This window comes from Corvus hawaiiensis, chromosome 1, assembly GCF_020740725.1.
Source record: "Corvus hawaiiensis isolate bCorHaw1 chromosome 1, bCorHaw1.pri.cur, whole genome shotgun sequence".
Classification (NCBI taxonomy): Eukaryota; Metazoa; Chordata; class Aves; order Passeriformes; family Corvidae; genus Corvus; species Corvus hawaiiensis.
In genome coordinates, this window is record NC_063213.1 from 45,507,221 (window position 1) to 45,526,316 (window position 19,096).

Genomic DNA, 19,096 nt, shown 5'->3' on the forward strand with positions numbered 1-19,096 from the left:
GGTGACATGTTAATAGCTGGGACCAGACAAGTGAGACTCTGATCCCTTGTGGAATGCAATCCGATACCCAAAGACTCTCAGGACACGCTGCACAGCGTATTTTACGTGGTTTTATAAAAGAAATAGCAGGGATGCATTTCTGCAGAGGAAAGATGGAGTGTGACAGCCTGTTATCTTCTGCCCAGCATCTTGCAAGCATGGCTAGACACTATCCTAGGAAAACACTGATGGACTTTTACTGAACAAAGACTCCAGCCACAAAAGGCAGGAAGGGAAAGAGTGAAGACAAGTCCATCCCAGCATCTAAAGCAGGCAGGCAAAGGAAAGAATCTACTAGGCTTTATTCTGATGGGCCGTGAAGCTGCACTTCCCAACATTTCTAGGAGAAAGTATGAGTCAGAAATCCTACGGGAACTCCTGCAGCAGCACAGCTCCCTCCTCAACCCACACCTCCCCAACAGAGCACTGCGCAATCCAATCCATATGGTGTATCTGCACTGCAACGTGGGCCAGGGCTGGGTGCGGCCTTACGTTGGGCTCTCAAATGATAAAAGTTTGGCCCGTGAGCGATTGTTTGTGCTTGAGCAGTTGACTGAGGAGCTTGAAAATCAGGGCACTTAGGGAAAACCTGTGAATAAAGTGCAGGAACATAACAGGTAGACATAAGACAGCTTTGCAGAGGGCTACCAGAGGGAAGGGAAGGCAGGAGCTGGCCACAGGCTCTTGTCTTGTTCAGGAGGAGAGCAGGAGGTTTCGCCACCAACTACAGAACAACACTGTTATTTGGCTCAGTTGGCCCCCAATACAGGTTGTAAAAAAATTAAAAAAAAAAAAAATCACGAAACCCCCAAGAGCATGTTTAAGGCTATCTTTAATTAACTAAGCAAATCTGTAGTCCACTGCAACTCCAGTGGACTTCAGTGCTTCCCCAGAGACAGAAATTCCCTTTGAAAGAGGCGTTTGTGAGAGTCATACCTTAAGAGCAGACAGCTCTTGACACAGAAACCTGATGCAGAGCTCGTCCAAGCAGAACGGGTATCCTCAGGACACCAACACACACCTGATAGCACACATTCATCCCACATCTAAACACAACCAATGCCCGAGCACGAGCTTAGTGTTAAACTCTGTGGCCCACCCTAAGGGCAAGGTACTCCCAGTGAACTCCGGGAAGAGCTACCTTTTCTCTCTCCACACCAGACCTAGAGACAGTTAGCTATGTGGAAAAAGACTGAAAGGTCTGTAGGGAGACTGACAGACTTAATAAGACAAGCACAGTGCTCTGTCCTGCAAAGGAAATCCATGTAGGCAGGTGCCCCAGGACCCTAGCAGCTCTAGAGAGCAGAACCGTGGCAGGAGGGGGATCTGCTGTGCAGGGTCGGGACCTCCGCGGTTCCAGCTAAGGCAAGACACCCACGAGCCCGGGGTGAGCTAAGGATCAGAATACTGCTGACAAGTGTTAGGGATGAAACGCTGAGCCTCGTTGGGATGAGCTCTGCAATCTGCCTCCCTTAAACGCTTTATTTTCTACAGCGGATTTCCAACAGTAGAAGCTTTTACTCGCTCTGCTAGGCAGAGGCTGAACTGCTTTCTTCAAACAGTTTCAAATTCGCCAGCCACGCTCGAAGAACCACCCCTTTTTGCCTTTCTCTTTTCTTTTTGCTCTCTCCGGGCGTCTTGTGAAAGCGACATCCAGTTTCAAGCTATTTTAAAAATATCAAAAAACCCCGGTGGAAAATAATTCGCAGCTGTGATAATATCACATTTTTTAAAATACCATAATATAGTTTTACTTTTAATAATAAAAGATAAAAAAGGGGAGTCTGTGAATAATTAGAGAGTGCAGTCTGAAGCCAGTTACAGTCACTGCAATTGATAATAAACTTAAAGCCCCTTGACAGCAGGTAAATGCTTTGCAACCCTGACCCCCTTCCTCTCACATTACTTAACAACCCTGCAGTTCCAGCATTACATCACCGTCCAAGCGATTGGTTCCTGCATTTTAACTCTCTCCCTGTCTCCTCCGATTAGGAACAACATAATGATGGGGGGGGGGGGGACACCAAACGACAACAAACTACCAAACTTCTCTCAAGTTTGCTGTGCTCCTTGTTTGGGTTTGGTCTGGTCTTAAAAACAGCTTCTGCTCCTAAGAGCTGAGGTTACACGCACCAGAAAACAAACTCTGTAGAAGTGGAAAAGAGTGGGAAAGGGGGACTCGGGAAGGGAGGAGGAGAGGAGAAGGAGGAAGGCGACGAGGGGGGGAAACTATATAGAAATCAGAAAAGGAAAAGAAAATTAAAAACAAACCTCATGGACATCACTGAGCCTGAATTCCCTGCTGAGGTGCAGAACATGAGAGCCCTGGAATGAGTGTATGTAGAACTTGAGCCAAAGCTTAACTAGCCCGAGTGAGTCATATCCTTCCCATTTGATTCCCGTCCAAGCGATGATGTAATGCCCTGGCCCTCTCCCTCGCTCCCGCTCGCTGCACTACCTCCCTCCTCCCCTTTTCTCCTTTTTAGCTCAGTGCTGGTGAAGTCACCATTTAAATCTGGCAGCGCTGAAGCAAAAACTTCAATGTAACCAAAACAGCCCCAGGCCAAGTTCCAGACGTACTGAGACTCGGTGGTGCAATTGCCATTGGAAACGAGTAAACAGAGAAAGAAACAGTGCTGCCTGCGAAGGGCCTGCGCAGCTGCCTGCCGGAGCGTAGGAAAACCCTGGGACCAGGGACGGGGCTGACACGATTGACCGGGGATCACCAGAAGATCCTGCGTCCCTCCAGAACGCCCGCACGGGAAGATGCGGCTATTGGAAAAGGAGGAAGACCGAGCCCGAGTTGCGGAGGGCAGCAGAGAAGCAGGGGAGCAGCGTGTATGGGGGGCGAGGGGTCTGGGAGGATGGAGAGCGTTGCTTTGCAGGTTATCCCTTAAACTGGGATTTCTCTGCCTCAGCAGAGCACAGCTGGAATTGAGCCCCAGCTTTTTGAAGGAAAACGACGGAGCTGTTTCTTGCACCGTATTCCTCCATATGCAAACACACAGGTGCAAGGCGGCTTCTTTCCCCTCAACAGAAAAAAGTACCAGGAAAGCCATACGGCACAGCAAGCTTATAACTAACTCACTGCGGTGCTGCTCTTATTGCCTTTCCAGTGTTTCTCTCCCAAGTCTGGGGGGTTTTTAAGCATAGAGAATGTTTCTAAATGGAACTTATAATCAACTTTTACGCACGCAGGGATAAGCTATTGTGGTGCAAAGTCCTCTGCCTCATCAAAGTCCTCCTGATGTTAAATGCTACAGTGGTCGTGGCTGAAAAACCTCTCGTGTCCTCCCTCACAGAGGGCTTTCTCACTGTTCGTCACTCCCAACTGATTGTAGTCAATGCAGTACCAAGCAGTTGGTCCACAACAGAAGGCAAAGCCTAAGTAATAATAATAATAACAACAATAATAATAATAAATTAAAATGTCTAAGCACTTATAGCATCCCTGAGCAATCCAAAGACTAATAGTTTCAACATCAAACTGCAGATGTTAAGTATTAATGGCACGTGAAATACCGTAGAAGCATTTAAAAGTGTCTCCTTTCTTTATAGATTGAGAACTATTTCACAAAGCCACTTCGCCTCACATCTCAGAGTGAAACTCAGTCTTCCAACACTCAGTGGATGCACTTATGCCCCCCAAATTTAGAAAACAGTAAGAAAACAGCAAAGTCACTGTGCTTTCTTTTCTTCTTTATGATGATGTGAGTCTATGGAGAATCAATTTCTATTGCCTAGCAGCATTTTACCACACTGGGGTTTTTTTGGGGTGAGTTCTTTAATTGATCACAGCAGCAATGCGAGAGAGATTATTGTGAAGTACCAAAGTCTCCTCCTGAGGATACTCCTACGGTTTTAAATTATGCTTAGAATATATTTCTACGGATCAAAACTATTAGCGTCTGTCATGGTTTGGTCTTGAATTCACATAGATTCAGTCATGAATTCAAATGATGTTTTGTTTAAGATATGTATGATTTTTACAGACAGAATGAGAGGAGGAGAAAACTAAGGGTTTGTCCGATTCAATTAAAAAAAAGCAGTTCTCCACAGCAGCCTGACCTGCTGGATGACATCCTCAATTGATATTGATGCTGCAGCCACTCAGAGTGACACCTTTATCAAGCAAGGCAGCTCTGAATTAGAGGTGATCAGCCATAATTATTACTGGCGCCACTGAAGCCTGTGGCTTGACAGCATCAGATGTGGTTGTTATAAAGTTTGGTCCATTGTGTCAATGGCCTGTATAACTCATTTATGTCTGAATTACCAGCTATTGATTTTTTGTCTTCTGTCATGTAATAAAATAAAAGTTAGATCATTCCTAAAGCCCTCTTTTAATTCCAGCCTGGCTGATAGTTTCATTTTAAGCTTACCCCCACCCCCCCCTTCTCCCTCTCAATTTAAAAAAATGCAACTTCCACCCCTTTTTCTGTGCATGTCTAAGAGGTCATCTTCCCTCCTTCCTTCTTTTTATTTTGTCTTCTTACATTTACACTGCTGGATTACACAGCTTCTGCTCATTCAGTTATGCCACTGACATTGCTATAAACTTTGTCATGGGCCCAGGACAGATCCCTGGCTCAGAACACGGGAATGTGGCTACAACCGAGCCACGACTTTAAATCTGCAGGTCCAGTTTTGCAAAGAAGGAAGCTGACAGCTAAAGAGAAAAGGATTACCCTGAGCAACTCGGGTTACCATGGGTCTGCTTGTGCATATATATCCATTCCTACAGTCTTTGGGCCTCTTCTCACTCTTCTGAAAAACCCACATTTCTACCACCGTAGATATTCGAAGCAAAATGCAACCAAAGAGATGATGCAGGAGCTGCAGGGTAGTTGTCATCCTGAGGCTTTGAACACTTGCCTGGCAGATGTGCTCTTTCCAAAAGAAAATTTTGTTCACCAGAAGCAATAGCAGATCCACTGCCCATCTGTGAGCATCTTAACTATAATATCACAGGAGTGACTGTATGTGTATGGCAAATGGCTCTTTTAGTTATTACTACTTTCATAGACATAAACTCAGAAGAATGTAACTGCTTTCAAAACAGTGTCTTACTGAAGGTATTTTCAGGAGTAAGAGCATTTTCTGAAATGAACAAGAAAGATCAAAGCAGTCTGAGCTACTGATCATTTCTAAATTACTTATTTATACTGAAGTCCTATTTCAAGAAATAAACTGTTTTAAAACAGACATCATGATCCAAAGGAATTAAAAACTTATTTGTTCTTGCTGATGGGAAAACAGAAAGTTCTTTCCAGGCAGGTATCTCCAAAGCCTATTGATTTTTTCTTCCCCCTAACAGGAAACACTGTTTTCCCCTTTTCCTTCCTGTGACAGACCAGTTAATGATAAAGAATATCCTGTGCTCAGAGGAAATTCCACTTGTATGCAAGAGCTCCCTCTTTATCTGTTTACTTGTCTGTCTTTTCATTCTCCCCCCATTCCAACCCCAGCCTTAAATTTCCATGTTCAACAAGAATAGGGCTGTTGTTATGAGAGTTATGGGATGTTTTAATTCTAATGGGAGTCTTCTTCAAACTAGGGCCCTGGCCAGGACAGTTATGACTCCAGCTTAGCTGTCTAGTTCAGGAATTCTTGCAACACCCTCCCTGCAGAATGTTTCATCCTTGGGGAAAGGGTGGTGGGGCACACCACAGATGTTTGGTGTAACTGAAACTTGACAAAAATCACTGCTTCTGCTGAAAGTTTCCAGTCTCAACAACCAGAAAGCTCTGACTTTTAAGAGCCCAAACGTCAGAGTGCACTGGGATTATCCCAAATGCGTATTGTGACAAAGAACTGGGTGTACTGCAGTTGAGATTGTGGATGGACAAATCACAGGTCCTACATGCATTTTAGGTGAGTGTGCCTCATCCAGCCCTTGGGACTGACTTTTGCCTATGTCAATCAGTGGCCCAAAGCATCAGCAAAGACCATGTGGATGAAAGCAGTATAACCTGATTATTTTTTTCCTCCACTGCTTGGCTCTTAAAGAGGCTTGATTAAGAAAATATTCTGTAATAGTGGTCCTGCACTCAGGAAAGTCTCATTTTCATTCTGACATTATTTTTCATTTCTAACCCAAGAGCCTTACAGTCCCTGTGGAATTAAAGAGGCCAGATAATTTCAGGGTTAAATAAGCTTTAATGACTATCACATGTATGGAACCTTAAACCCAGTATTAAAAATTATTTTTTTAAAGTGGCATCTCTTCCTTTTTTAATTTAAAATAACCATCCAGGTGGTTTCCTAAGGATTTCTTTGCAAATTGCTTCCAGTGAACCTTTTCAGTTACAGACCACTGCAAACCCATGTGGTGGTATTCAGCATTTAGTTCAACTTGGGTGTCCCATGTTTTTGTAGTGGACAGAAGGACTGTCTGCACAAGTGTCTGCACAGGGAGGCTGTTGGAGAAGGCTAGCTGTCACTAGCAGGGACACAAGAAAGAAAATATCCACAATTTCAGAAGAAACTAAAAGAAAGCAGCGTTAAGAGTGGATTCTTCAAGTTACTCATAAGAAAATGGGGCACATGTTCCCAAGTCACTTTGGTGCTCTAGAAAAAGACATTCTTTGTTTAAGAAGACTCAGATCAAAGTACTCAGCATTGAGCTGTATCAAAGGTTTTCCTATGAACTCTCCAAGTTGTAATGAAATAAAATATCTGGAAATATCTTTTGTGAGAACTGCCCCAGATTTCTTGAACATAAGCACTATAAGACACTGGAATGGATGAAGTCTAAATGAAACCTGGAACAAAGATCTCCCACTTTCACACACATGCTCAAACGTGCAGCTACACTAGAAACACCTCACTGAAAATATTTAAGGATGAAGAACTGCCAAAATTTGGGTCCAACTTCTCTGGAGACAGAAATGTGCAATGGGCATGATGGCCAGTAGACTTCCCCAAAACATTTTGGCAATGAATCTTCAAGAATGGTCTCAAGATAAGAAATGCTTTCCCATTAACAGTTCTAAGCACGTTAAAGGCACTGGGGATCATGGGGATTTTGTGCTGGGAACACTCAACTACTAGGAATAGAACTGCCTACAAATAGCCATCAGCCAGTGGCAGGTGGCTGACCTGGAAGTGAAGAGCCTTGTATCCAGTTACATATCACTGAGTCGTGCAGTGTGAGCAGCCTCCTCTTTATTGGAGCTGTAAACCACAAATACCTAAGACAACAATGTAGCAATTTATGCCAAATAATTAATAATGTTTTAGATTTCTGTAGAACCTTTTACCCTGAAAGATCCCAAAGCATCTTGCAGGCCAGCCACCGAAAGTCATGTGGTGCAATTACCCCCAACACGAGAGATCACAGCCAGCCAGCCAATGGCACAGGAGTGCAGAGGGGAGATGTTGACTAAGGACAGAAGCAAACAGCTGCAATTAGGTAAAAACCATCGTGTAATGTTTACTATTCATGCACAGTGAATATGAGGTTCCCTTGCCCCACTGTGATTCTAATTACTCTAACAGATAATTAGTATGTGCTAGTTAAATTGTGGAGCCACTGCTCTTTTTAGAATTGCTTGAAGAAGCTTTGCCATACATCTACACTAACTATTTTGACTCTAGATCTCAAGTATCTTAATCTTTAGTCAAAACTCTACAGGCTTTGTCTTGGACACAGTGAAAAGTTTATAACATATAGCTGCATCTCAAAGATTTTAACAGGTAAAAGGATCTGGTTTTGATGCTCTTTCCTCATTTTACTTCTAGCAGACAGAAAAGTAAGCTGAAATAGCAACATTTGGATTAAAAGAGCAAATTTATAATGCTGTAATTAAAAATATGTGCTCTGAAGTGCATTGGTAAGCATTGAAAAATAAATAGTACAGCTCTAAAACAAATTTTAGCACTGAACCAAATTTTATTCTGCCCCTAAACTGTCATCTACATGCATTTTTGTTAGCTCTCATCTTTATTTTTCAGCCTGATAGCAATAACTAATATTCTAATGAAACTTTTTTTTAAAAATAGGCAAGTATCTGGAACTCAGTTCCAACTGGAAGAGGAGAGTGCTCAGACTCAGGTCAACCTCATTACAGCAGGACAAATTCATAGTGCTATCTGATAAAAACATACACAAGATAACTTGTTTTTAAAGATACGCCCTCTTTTGTTAGTAATCCAGCTGAAAGTACACTATTTCCTCCTTGAAAATGAACAGCTATAACCGTCCACAAGGAAATCTTTTCTGGACTCTTGCTGAACAAACTGACTTAAGCTTTGGAGTTCCATGAATTACAAGTAGCCCAGTAATTCTGTTGATCCTGGCTCATCCTCACACACAGGCTTTACAGCATTCAATCACTATCAGGATGATGAAAATTCATGATCCAAGAGGTACCATTTTTAACTTGGCTTTATCCAAGAATCTGAATTTAATTTACATCCAGAATCTCGACACCTAAATGCCTGCCTCTTTTTGTGTGGATTAGAATTTTTTAATGTTTCTTAAAAACCACACAGGTCTGCAGCACAGAAACTGAGATGCAGCCACAACCAAGGGCCAGCCTGCAATTCCCTGTTTGCAGTGACTCTTGCTGAAACATAATGTGATGCAAAGTTTCCAGTGTCACAAGTCAGTCATAAAAATTAAAACTCTGTAGTTGGTAACATAAAGCTATTACATGACTAGATGTTTTTAAAGGGAATAATTAATGTATTTTCCTTTTTCTTTTTTAATAGGAGTTAACCAGGAAATCCCATTTCAGTTTCCTTCGTAGGAACTTCTCCAGCCGTAGATTCATTATCTGATAGATCCTTTCTGAAATCAAGTGAGGTCCATCTGTACCCACTTATGGTTTTAATATTTACATAGTTGTTTAGTCTTCCAATGCTTTTCTTTTCAAAATGTGGCTATCTATTAACTCCAAACATATTAAAACCAAACAGATGTATTGCAGACACCCAAATACATCCTTGCAGGACTGACTGGAAAGCATCTGCATTTTACTGACATCAGAGTTACACCACTAGTTTTACTGTGATGATAAATGAAAGAGAAATAATTTCTTAACTTTACTTTCACATTCTGTGGTGCAGGATGCTGCTTTAGTTTCAGCATCAGTTTCTATGAACCAAAACAAAGCTTTTCCATTCTTGTATAAAAAACCCCAAACAAACTCCAGAATGAAAAAGTATCTATACAAACATGCATGTACTCTGAAGTACACAGGGAGCATGCACACATTCCACACAAACTGTTTCTACTAGATTTACACAGTCTTCTGCTTGGATACCCTCAACACTAGCTTGTTCCTGCTGCTGTACAAACCCAAGTGGTCGTGCTTGTCCTTAGTGGCTGCAGCCCATGTCAATAAGGCACTTCCATAAATTCTGTATTGGAAAAAGTGCACCTTGTTGAATAATAATCCACAATTCAATTTAAAGAAAAACAAACAAACTAGGTTTTAAAGCTGTTCAAAGAGAAAAAATATATCTATTATGGAAACAGGATAAACAGATTAAAACAATGATGACTAACTCATCCGAGAACCTGCGGAGTTCGCTCACAGCCCAAGATAGAACATAAGTGAACATTTCTGTGATTGTAACTGAATAGTTTTGATGCAAGAGAAGCAGCCCTTCAGTCAGTTTCTCCTCTTAGCTGGGATCTGTCCCTTCAGTTTTTAACCTTCCAAACCCTTAGCCTTTACTCTTTCTCTCTTGTCTGCCCAAAACTTTCCCTTTCTTTCCTCCTTCCTACAGTCTTCATTCTTTATGTTCAAGATTCTGTGTGTTAATTATTCTGCATGGAATGCTAACCTGAATTTAGCATGGAAACACTTCAGGGCTTATATATTCTTGCAATTGCTTCATAACCAGAACATATGTCTCACCACCCTGCACGTCAATAGTTGCAACATCATTTTCTCTGGCTTTTACCAGTGTAATTGTACCTCTTTCATATCTGCCCAGGCTTCTGCTGCAAGGACCTTTTTCCCAGCCCTTTCTGCTGAACATGCCAACCCTGTGTGTGTATCCTTTAATCAGCTAAGTTTTCTTCCTGCAACCTTCCACCACCTTCCCTAGAATATTTTCATCAGTATTAAAAGTCAGCTCCAGATGAATCCACCATGCCAGTCTAATACCTCCCATCCCCTCTGGAAAGCCATGTTCCTGATGCAGTGTTATTTACAAGTACTAGTTCCTAGGAAATGAGCAGATCATCACAGAAGCTTGCTGCCACTCCATGACCACTTAACCACAATCCATGAGCCCTCCTCCTACACAGACATTTCCAGAGGATGATCTCCCAGCTTCTTCTTCTGCTTCTAGAAATTTTTATTAGTCCCCCCAGGCACAACCTTGCATTTTTTAATACTGAATTTCATTCCATTGCCATTATTTCAGTACTCAAAGCTCATCTATGTTTTTTGGGTTGGTTTTTCTTTTTTGTTCCTTTTGTATGATATCCAGGTCCATCTCGGTATTGCCAATGTCTCCAAACCCTGCGTCACCAGCCCTACTTGTTATACTTCCACTACCATCATTAATGATAACACTAAACCAAATCAGGACTATTCTGGATGCTGTGTAGCCCCACAAGCAGCCTCCCCCCACCTGGCACTTTCCCTTTCAACACCACCCAGTTCTCTCCCTTCCAGCAAACCCCATTTTCAAGCACATCGAGTGAAACCCACCTGTCCTATTTCCTAGGACAGACTCCTCCACATTAGCTGTAGCTGTCAAGCAGTCTGCAGCTGTCAGCAGCTTTTACTGAGTGGGAATTCATTAGAGTGAATAAGAGGACAAAGTTTACCCTTATTTACAGGTTTGCTCTCAGCCCTGCCTAAAATTTCTCTTGGCTGACAGAGTGTGATAAGCAACTTATTGTAAAGTTTTAAAGAGAAAAAATGTTTTAATTACAACGGAGATAAGTAGTTGCATTAATATTACTAGAATATTTAAGCAGTATTTCAGATGTCTGCTGGCACTCAGCACGTTTTAGAGAGGAATTTTACATCTGTGCTCCACAGTCCTGAGAAGCTGCTTGCACTGTGTACCATTTTGCTCCAGTTATGCTTGTTATTAGGCAGTATCATTATGTACAATTTTCAGTGTTCCTAAAAGGGATTTCAATAATGTCACAGGAAAAAATGGATGGTTTGTTTACTTGATTAATGTCGTGATCTGTGATTACAAATCTGTCTACTGTTGCTTTCACAGGAAATTATTTCAAGAACTTCACTTCTGGGTGTTGCTTAACATCCAGCACTGACTCCACTATAAACTCATACACATGATTTATCTGGTGGCCAGCATGTGTGGGAGGAAAGATCTAGGAGTCTGACAAAACTCTTCACTCCCTCTAACTTTCAGGCCATCAGATGTAGAAATCTAGGTTATTACACTTCTAAGCCTGTTTGTAAATCTTCAGCCAACGCAAACAATTAATATTGAGCTAAGTGGGTGCAAAATGAAAGTGATTAGGCACATCTTTTTTTAAAAAAATTATATGCACATATTTTACTAGCTTTAAATGTTAAACCAGCTGATTACATCATACCAACACAGTAAAAATTACTCCAAGGTAACCTAGGAAACTGTTTTTACTAAATAACAACTGAGTCCCTTCATTTAATCTCAATTCACACAGAACACAAGTTTAGCTGAGTCTCCCTTCCCAGCGATCTCATACCGTTTGCTCAGAGCGGCTGGGATGCTCTTGCTGTCGGTTCGTAGGGCAAAGCTCTCTGGAGACTGCAGCGAGGCTCTCTCAGATGAGGGGCCCTTGTCTGTTGGATGTGCTATTCTTGGTGGCTTGCCAGCAGCCTCAAATTTGGCAAGGTTCAGAGCACAAGCTACAGTCTGGTTGCTTGATTATCATGAATGTTATTATTTTTATTGGTCAGTTAATATGTCTTCACTTTCTCGTATTTTTATTTTGCCTTGATTACCCGTGTTGGCTATTCTGTGTCTCCAGCCTAAGGAGACATAAAGATGGGCAGCCCTTGCAGCCATCACATAACTTTTACCTGGGACAGCTTATAAGATTCTTGGTCCTCTATATTTTGGAGTCAAGTCAGAAAATCTCTATTCAGTTGCATCTTATTCCTTAGCTGGTCAGCATTTCCATAGTGCTCAAACAAAAACATATTAAATACTTGCAAGTACTGTAAAAGAAATGCAAGCTGCAGCTACCAAAAAGCAGCTCCAAGGATTTAGTCAATCGAGAGCCAATCAGGTACACACAAAGGAAAACCAGGATTAATTCTAGGTTGTGACTGTTTTGATTTCACCTGCCTCACTGCTGTGCTCATAATACCCATATGTAGGGGCTTACCTCTCACAAACACATACCTAGATAACATAAATTATCATACAGAAAGCATTGTGCATATATAATAAATGTGATTATGTAAAAAGATAAAGCTGACTTTTTTAAAAGATGCAGGATGAATGACATGAAAACTTATGTTGACAGTTGTATCTTCATTTTCATTCTCTCTCCCTTTTTTAGTTACTTTTAAAAACTTCCAAAACTTTCCCTTTTTAGGCTGAAATACTGCAGGCCTGGTCTTTGCCAGATAATGAATATCTTAAAAAATATTTCCTTAAACCATTTTGTCTGTCTTTTATAAGGATAGCAAAATGTGTAAAAAGTTGTACAGTCAGAAATCCTGGGAACAAAGTTGAACTTTGCCATGAAAGCAATCCACTAAAAAAAATGCTTAAAAGGGCACTGATAAAAATTAGATTTTATTTGGTGAAGCCCTTGGAAGTTTTGTTTTGTTCAGGCCAATTATACTTTCCCCAAGTTTTCTCGCTAAGCTTGAAATCATGCACCTAAGGAAAACAACTCCATTTTTCATTTCAGCTAACCTGGCTTCTATAAAAAATTATAGAAAGAGAAAGGTCTGTAAAGTGCAGAGTGCTAGTGAATTTAGAAACAAGCATGGATGAGAGACAGGCTGATATACTGTCTGAAACACAGCTCAGCCTGTTCCCAAGAAATGTTTTCATATAAGAGCTTTCTGGTTTGTCTTCTTCACACATATATTTGATCTAATCTGTTGGCTATCCTGGTCTATGATGCCAATTTTATTCTTCCTGTTCTCACTTACTCGGCCTACTCTAGTCTACATTTGTGACCTTTGTAGTCCTTCTGCTCCCTTCCACCCCATCTCTTTCCTTGAGATAAGGCTCCTTGAAGTCTCATTCTTCTTTTTCCTGAGCAAAACCTCCCAACTTAGTTCACCAAACCACTGCTCTGCTTTTTACAAATCCCACCCAAGTCACATCTTTCATATTGCCTCTCTGCATTGAGTTAATAAGAAGTAAAACCAGCACAAGGAAACATCTGAGTTATCTTCTCTGCCTAAACATATTTCCATTGAGCTAAGCTTTCTTTCCTGCATACAAATCTGCTCTGCCTCAGTAGTCTTGCCTCTCACTCAATAGTCTTGCAAACAAAATTATAACATTTGGAAGCAGCCAGGTCCACTGTAACTTCACAGACTGCTTTTTAAAAAAGCTTACTTTTAGCATGTGCCAGGTAGCATTGTAGGCAGCAGGCAGAAAATGGACTGAAGGGTCACAGAAGGGAGGTAAATAGAAAAAAATAACATGGATCCCTTTTTCATCAGAATAGTTTTAATGACTGATAAAATTAATATGTTTTACAGTCTAAACTGTTGCTAAAAATGTTTTTCAAACATTTACCACAAGGTGCCAGCAGTTCTTTAATGCTTTTTTATTTTCAATTCCTGCTGTATACACTCAGAGCAGGGGTACAATGAGGCAAAGACTGCAGACAGGGAAGTCATAAGAGGTATTAATTCCAGGATCAGAGACTGTTCATAGAAAACAAGACATGTATTAGGGCTAGTACCTATACTAGTACCTTTCAAAGAACACAAAAAAAAAATAATGTCAAGTTTAGTAATTTGGACAGAGGTTTAAAGTATGCTAGTTTGTAGTTGTTTGGGGTTTATCTGTACTTTTGAAACCAAACCGACTTTAATAGTCCACCCTATAGTGAGGATACTCAGCTACCAGTGTCTGTTTTGCCTGACTCTTATCCCCTGCAAAAGTTAGAGAGAGGGAGCAAATACCTCCTACAATGTAGCAGCATCCACTCTCTTAAGATTATAACTCTTCCTAATATTGGGAGACTTGTACAGTACTGCTGTAAGCTACCTACCGGAGGGGGGGCATGTTGCCTAGAATGAGAAAATGAGGTGTGTTAATGCAAAGACATCTACCATTTGTGAATTTATGAATAATAAAATATCAATAAGGACTTACTGCAGTCAAGTGGAATTGCATTTCAATTAATGTTAGCTGTACAGTGTTTACCCTAGTACTCACTTCTATTAAACAACCATGTTGATGAAATTTAGCAACATTTAAGTATCAAAGCCAGACTTTCAACAGTTAAATCAGAGTAATTCAGAACTGAAACAGCAGAACTTAAGAGAGGCTGCCTTCCTGCTCTGTTTTATTACATTTTCAATGTCACAGCTATATGTGAATGGTTATTATAAAAATTACCTCAAAGTATACATACATGTTATATACACTCCATTAAGTCTTAATATTTTATACATATGCAGCTCTTTCCACTCAGAAAGGCTCACAAAGCAATTTACAAACAATATATGCAGAACTAACTTGAGACATTTAATGCAATATGGTCTCCCTTCATAGAGATACATGACTAAACATCCCCAATGAGTAATATGGCCAGCAGCCATAACAGCCTCAGGCTGTGATCTGGTCTGCTCTCATAAGCTAAACAGGGTTGGTCTTGGCCAAATGCATTTGGGAGCCCTCCAAGGAAATCCCAGGGTGCTTCAGGAAGCAGAGCTGGTGATTCAGTAGGTGGCACACTTCCCCTGGAGTCAGCTCTGAACCAACCACTCCAGCGGAAACCTTGGTAGGTGCAACACCATTAACCAAATGGGATTTCAGGCAGGATCCTCAGCTGAGACGGGTCATTTGTCACACTGTCATGATTTATTAGTGATGCTATGGATTCTGCAATTAAAAACAAAGAAGTCGCTGCTGCTGAGCAATCCCCTCTGCAGAGTTCCCTTAGTTTGGATAAGCTGAAAGAATTTATTTCTAGCTTTTTCAGTGGCAAACATGTTTCAAATGGGAACCATCTGTAAGTGTTGCAGGACATTTTGGTCTTCACCAACAGCAAGTGAATTTTTTATTTCCTACCCAAATTTTTGAATATGGGTGTATGAATCCTTTCCTTTGCTTCAGTATGTCCAGTTGGAAGTACCACATCCACTTTTAGGTACTGTTCCTAGCTAAAGGGGGATCAGGGAGAGGAGAAGCCTTTGGACAGCTGGAGAAATACTTTGAAGTCTAGAAGATGACGAAGGATGGACTGAGCAACCTGGTTGTTCTATTGAAGACAAGGCAGAGGGTGGACATAATACATTTTTAAATACACAGCAGGCTGCTGGAGACAGAAAGAAGAAATAATATCTCTCTCCATTTCTATATTAGGTAGAATCAAAAATAAAAGGATCTTTTGCTTTTGCATCAGGGAGGGCTTGGGATGGGCCTGAAAGAAAAACTTGTCTCAAAGTGAACAGAGTTAAGCACAGCAATAGGATGTGTGCTCTGCATTTCTGGAGGTTGTCAAAAACATATTAAAGATATTTCTGTCAGAAATGATGTAGATGTTACTTAATCCTACTTTGGGCAGAGCACTGGATGAACACTTGAAGTTCCCTCCAGCCATATAGCTCAATAATTCCATAATTTTTATGAAAGCAAAAGATTTATAGCTTGGGGATTACAGACTTCTTCCTATTTATATTAACTTTAAAACAATAATTCCACCCCACCAACAAAAAGCCTAAAACACATGACATTAAATAGGCTTAAAAAACAGTGCCACAGTTTTAGGGGGATGACTGCAAAAATTACCCATTCTTAAGATTTCTTAGCAAAATTAGTTTTGTGATCTTGCTCATTTGGCTCCTTTTTTACATAGATGTAAACAGAGTTTCCCACCATTCTTTCCTCAAAAAGTCACAGAGAAGATCTGAGTTTCACATTTACATCAATAAACAATGCTGCAAACTATGAAAACCTTATTAATGCTTGTGGAAGTGTCAGATCCTTTTTTATTTAAAGAAGAAAAAGAGGAAAGTAGGGGGAAAGGGGAAGAGGAAGACATTTCCCAATGTTTATGTATGACCTCAAGAAACACACCAACTTTTCCTGGAGGTTTTCTCATCAGTTGGTACCTGTTTAGCTGCTGAGTTCAGGGCAGTTTGGATCTCCCCCCTGGAGCATAAATTACAGTGCTGGTGTTAGCTGATAACCCTTTCTGCTGATGGGGCCTCTTGCACCCTGCATTAAAAAAGCCAAGGATGAACATAGTCCTGGAAAACACATTGCTAAAGTCCAGGTTAAACTACCTTGAAACTATCCTTCCTTTCTCTGTTGATGCTTTTTTGTTCTCTTTTGAACAAAGACAAAAAGAGTAAAAAGCTACTCAGTAATAAGGATGATCTGGGGAAAAAGTTTTTGCCAAGTTATTTTGTAGGGAAAGCCGTGTGGGTTGATTGCTGTCACGTTAGAGAGAGATGAAGAGGCAGCATGTAAATGTAATAAGAAGAAAGGTTTAACACAGCCTGAGCAGTACTGGCATGTGGCCCTGAGAAAAAACATGCTCTTGGGTTGGGATGTTGAGTACAGGGGTCTGGGGCTGCAGAAGGGAAGACATCCTTGGTCCTTTGATTGCTCCCCGTGCTCATGCGAAAAGGACCTAATTTCCTGCAATAAATACATACACTTCAGAATATTCCTGATCCCTTCAACAAGTCCTTTTCTAATTCCCAACTACAGCACAGCCTTCCTGGTTTTGCTTGGCAACTCATGGCAAAGCAGAAATAAATCCTGAATGTCAGTATTTTTTTTTCTTTTTTTTATAAACATAACCTTAAAATGAGTATTTTCTAAAATTCAGGAAAACAGTTTCAAAATGCGTATAGGACAACATGTATCTGCTAATCTCCTTTGTTAGTTTGTAGGCATGTAGTCTTTATTTGTTAGAGAAATAGCCTCACAGGAGAAAGCATAGTATATTCTTCAATGAATGGCTCTTAACTAAGATTTACAGTAGACAGATTACAAGTTTACTTTCTCCACAGAATGAAACAAAGAACGGAGCTCTTCTAAACAAAATATTCAAACAACTCAAGAGCGTAAAGAAAGAAAAGTCTCTCTTCTTGGCTAGACAGTTTTGATACCTTAATGATTGTAACATTTTAACAGCTGTGGGAAAACTGACATTAAAAAAACACTCAGACCAGAAACATGGTCTGTGTACAACATCTTTGAGCTCCTATATTTTATTAGCAATTTGGATTCATTACTGTTTTAAGGAGGAAGGAAGGGAGGTAGATGTTCCTGAGAGCTGTTTCTCTAAATGTATTAACCAGAGATTTCCAAGCACGATTTAATATAACACAGCTCAATCCTCAAAAACTGGCAAAGGGGTGAGATGTCACCATTTATCCCTTCATTGAAATTCATGCTCTAACACAAGAGGTCAAAGCAGGTATTCGAGCAATCTTCCTTATGAAAATGAGATAACCTTCCTTTATCCCAAAGCCTGCTCTGATCTTGCCCCTCCCTTCCAGCCCGATGCCAGGCAGCAGCTCACGGGTACCACACTGTCACCTTCTTTGTGAATTATGATGCTCTGAAGGAGCGCTGTAGCATTTAATAGCCTGAGATCACAGGCTCTCCTGACACAGTACTTAACCAGGTTCTGCCTTCCTTTCAATGCACTCATTATTTGCACATGGTCTATGACATCCAGGAAGAATATGTTATCACACACGTCCTCTCTTTTCCCACTGTTTGCTCTTCCATTATATTTATCTCCTCTACCTAACAGGTTCTTCACTATGCTGACAATTTAAAAAAAAACAAAAAAAACAACAACAAAAAAAAAACCCCAAACACAACCAACAAGAGCATTAGCACAGATTTGGGAGGCCGTGTTCACTGATCTTTTAGGAATCCTAAGGTGCCCTTTAGGATTCAAAACAAACACCAAAGCCTTAAAATGACATATTCTGAAGCTCAACAGCCACCTCCTCATTATACCATTAGAAATCCCTCAAAGTCTTCTGTCCAGACTTCATCAGTCTCAACTAGTCAGACCTCAGGGTGGAGAAATGGACATGATGACTGTTCAGAAGTATTGCACAGGGAGACACTGAGAGAATGTCTTGTGGTAAGAGAGTTTTAGGGGAGTAATTCTGCGTAATTACAGACATATTGAAGCTGTGCTTTTGGGAGTGATATAAATAAGGTAGTTAACAAGCTGAGACACAAAATGCACTTCTTTTGCCCTTGTAGACTCTGAGATCCCAAATTTGCTACACTTAAAAGGGGTTTTTTTATTCTTAACAACATTTTTCTCCTCATTAGAATAGGACTAAATAGAAAAATGTTATTCTATTATTTGAATATATTATAAATTCATTTTTTCCCTAGAAGAAAGTCCAGCAATTATTTTTCTGAGTAAGTCAGACAGCTAACACAGAAAAATACTCTCCTTTTAATAACAGTTTACATTCAAACCATGGGTATCATATCCTCTTGTGCTGATCAGAGATCTCTTCAGGGAAGACCACAGGTCTGGATCAAGCAGAATTGGTGAAGCTCTGAGTGGGACAGTCCTTAAAACACCAAACAGCCTTAGGAGATAGCCCACATCCAGAGGAACATCGTCTCAGGTTGGCAAAACATGTATGGATCAATAAACTCACTTATTTTTCATAATATAAATGTCAGCTCCTGTGTCAATGGTAGTTTAGGTAGTTACATTCAGCTTCTTTCAGAATTATTTTCAGTGAGACTGTATACAGTGTTAAACTTCTAATGGATGCTAGATGCTTAAATACCTGAAATGGTGAGCTCTTAATACCAGGGGGAAGTTCTGCAACTAAAGCAGTCAATAAAACAAGTATTCCTACATTTATCCACATTGTCTTCTTTTTGTGTGCATGCCCACTCTCCCTCAAAAGAATGCATTTTTGTA

At 40.6% G+C, this 19,096-nt stretch overlaps 1 protein-coding gene across 8 annotated transcripts in view; it reads right to left on the bottom strand.

Moving 5' to 3' along the window:
* CREB5 (cAMP responsive element binding protein 5) overlaps positions 1-19,096 on the bottom strand; it is a 258,082-nt gene that overhangs the window by 100,884 nt on the left and 138,102 nt on the right. Inside the window, exon 1 of one of the 8 annotated variants that reach the window (XM_048302769.1) lies at positions 2,311-2,381. The exons of the other annotated variants lie outside the window; for them this stretch is intronic. Coding sequence (XP_048158726.1) covers positions 2,311-2,357 — 47 coding nt within the window. The 5' untranslated portion in view covers positions 2,358-2,381. Of the gene's footprint in view, positions 1-2,310; positions 2,382-19,096 lie in introns of those variants that run through there. 8 annotated transcript variants of the gene reach the window in all.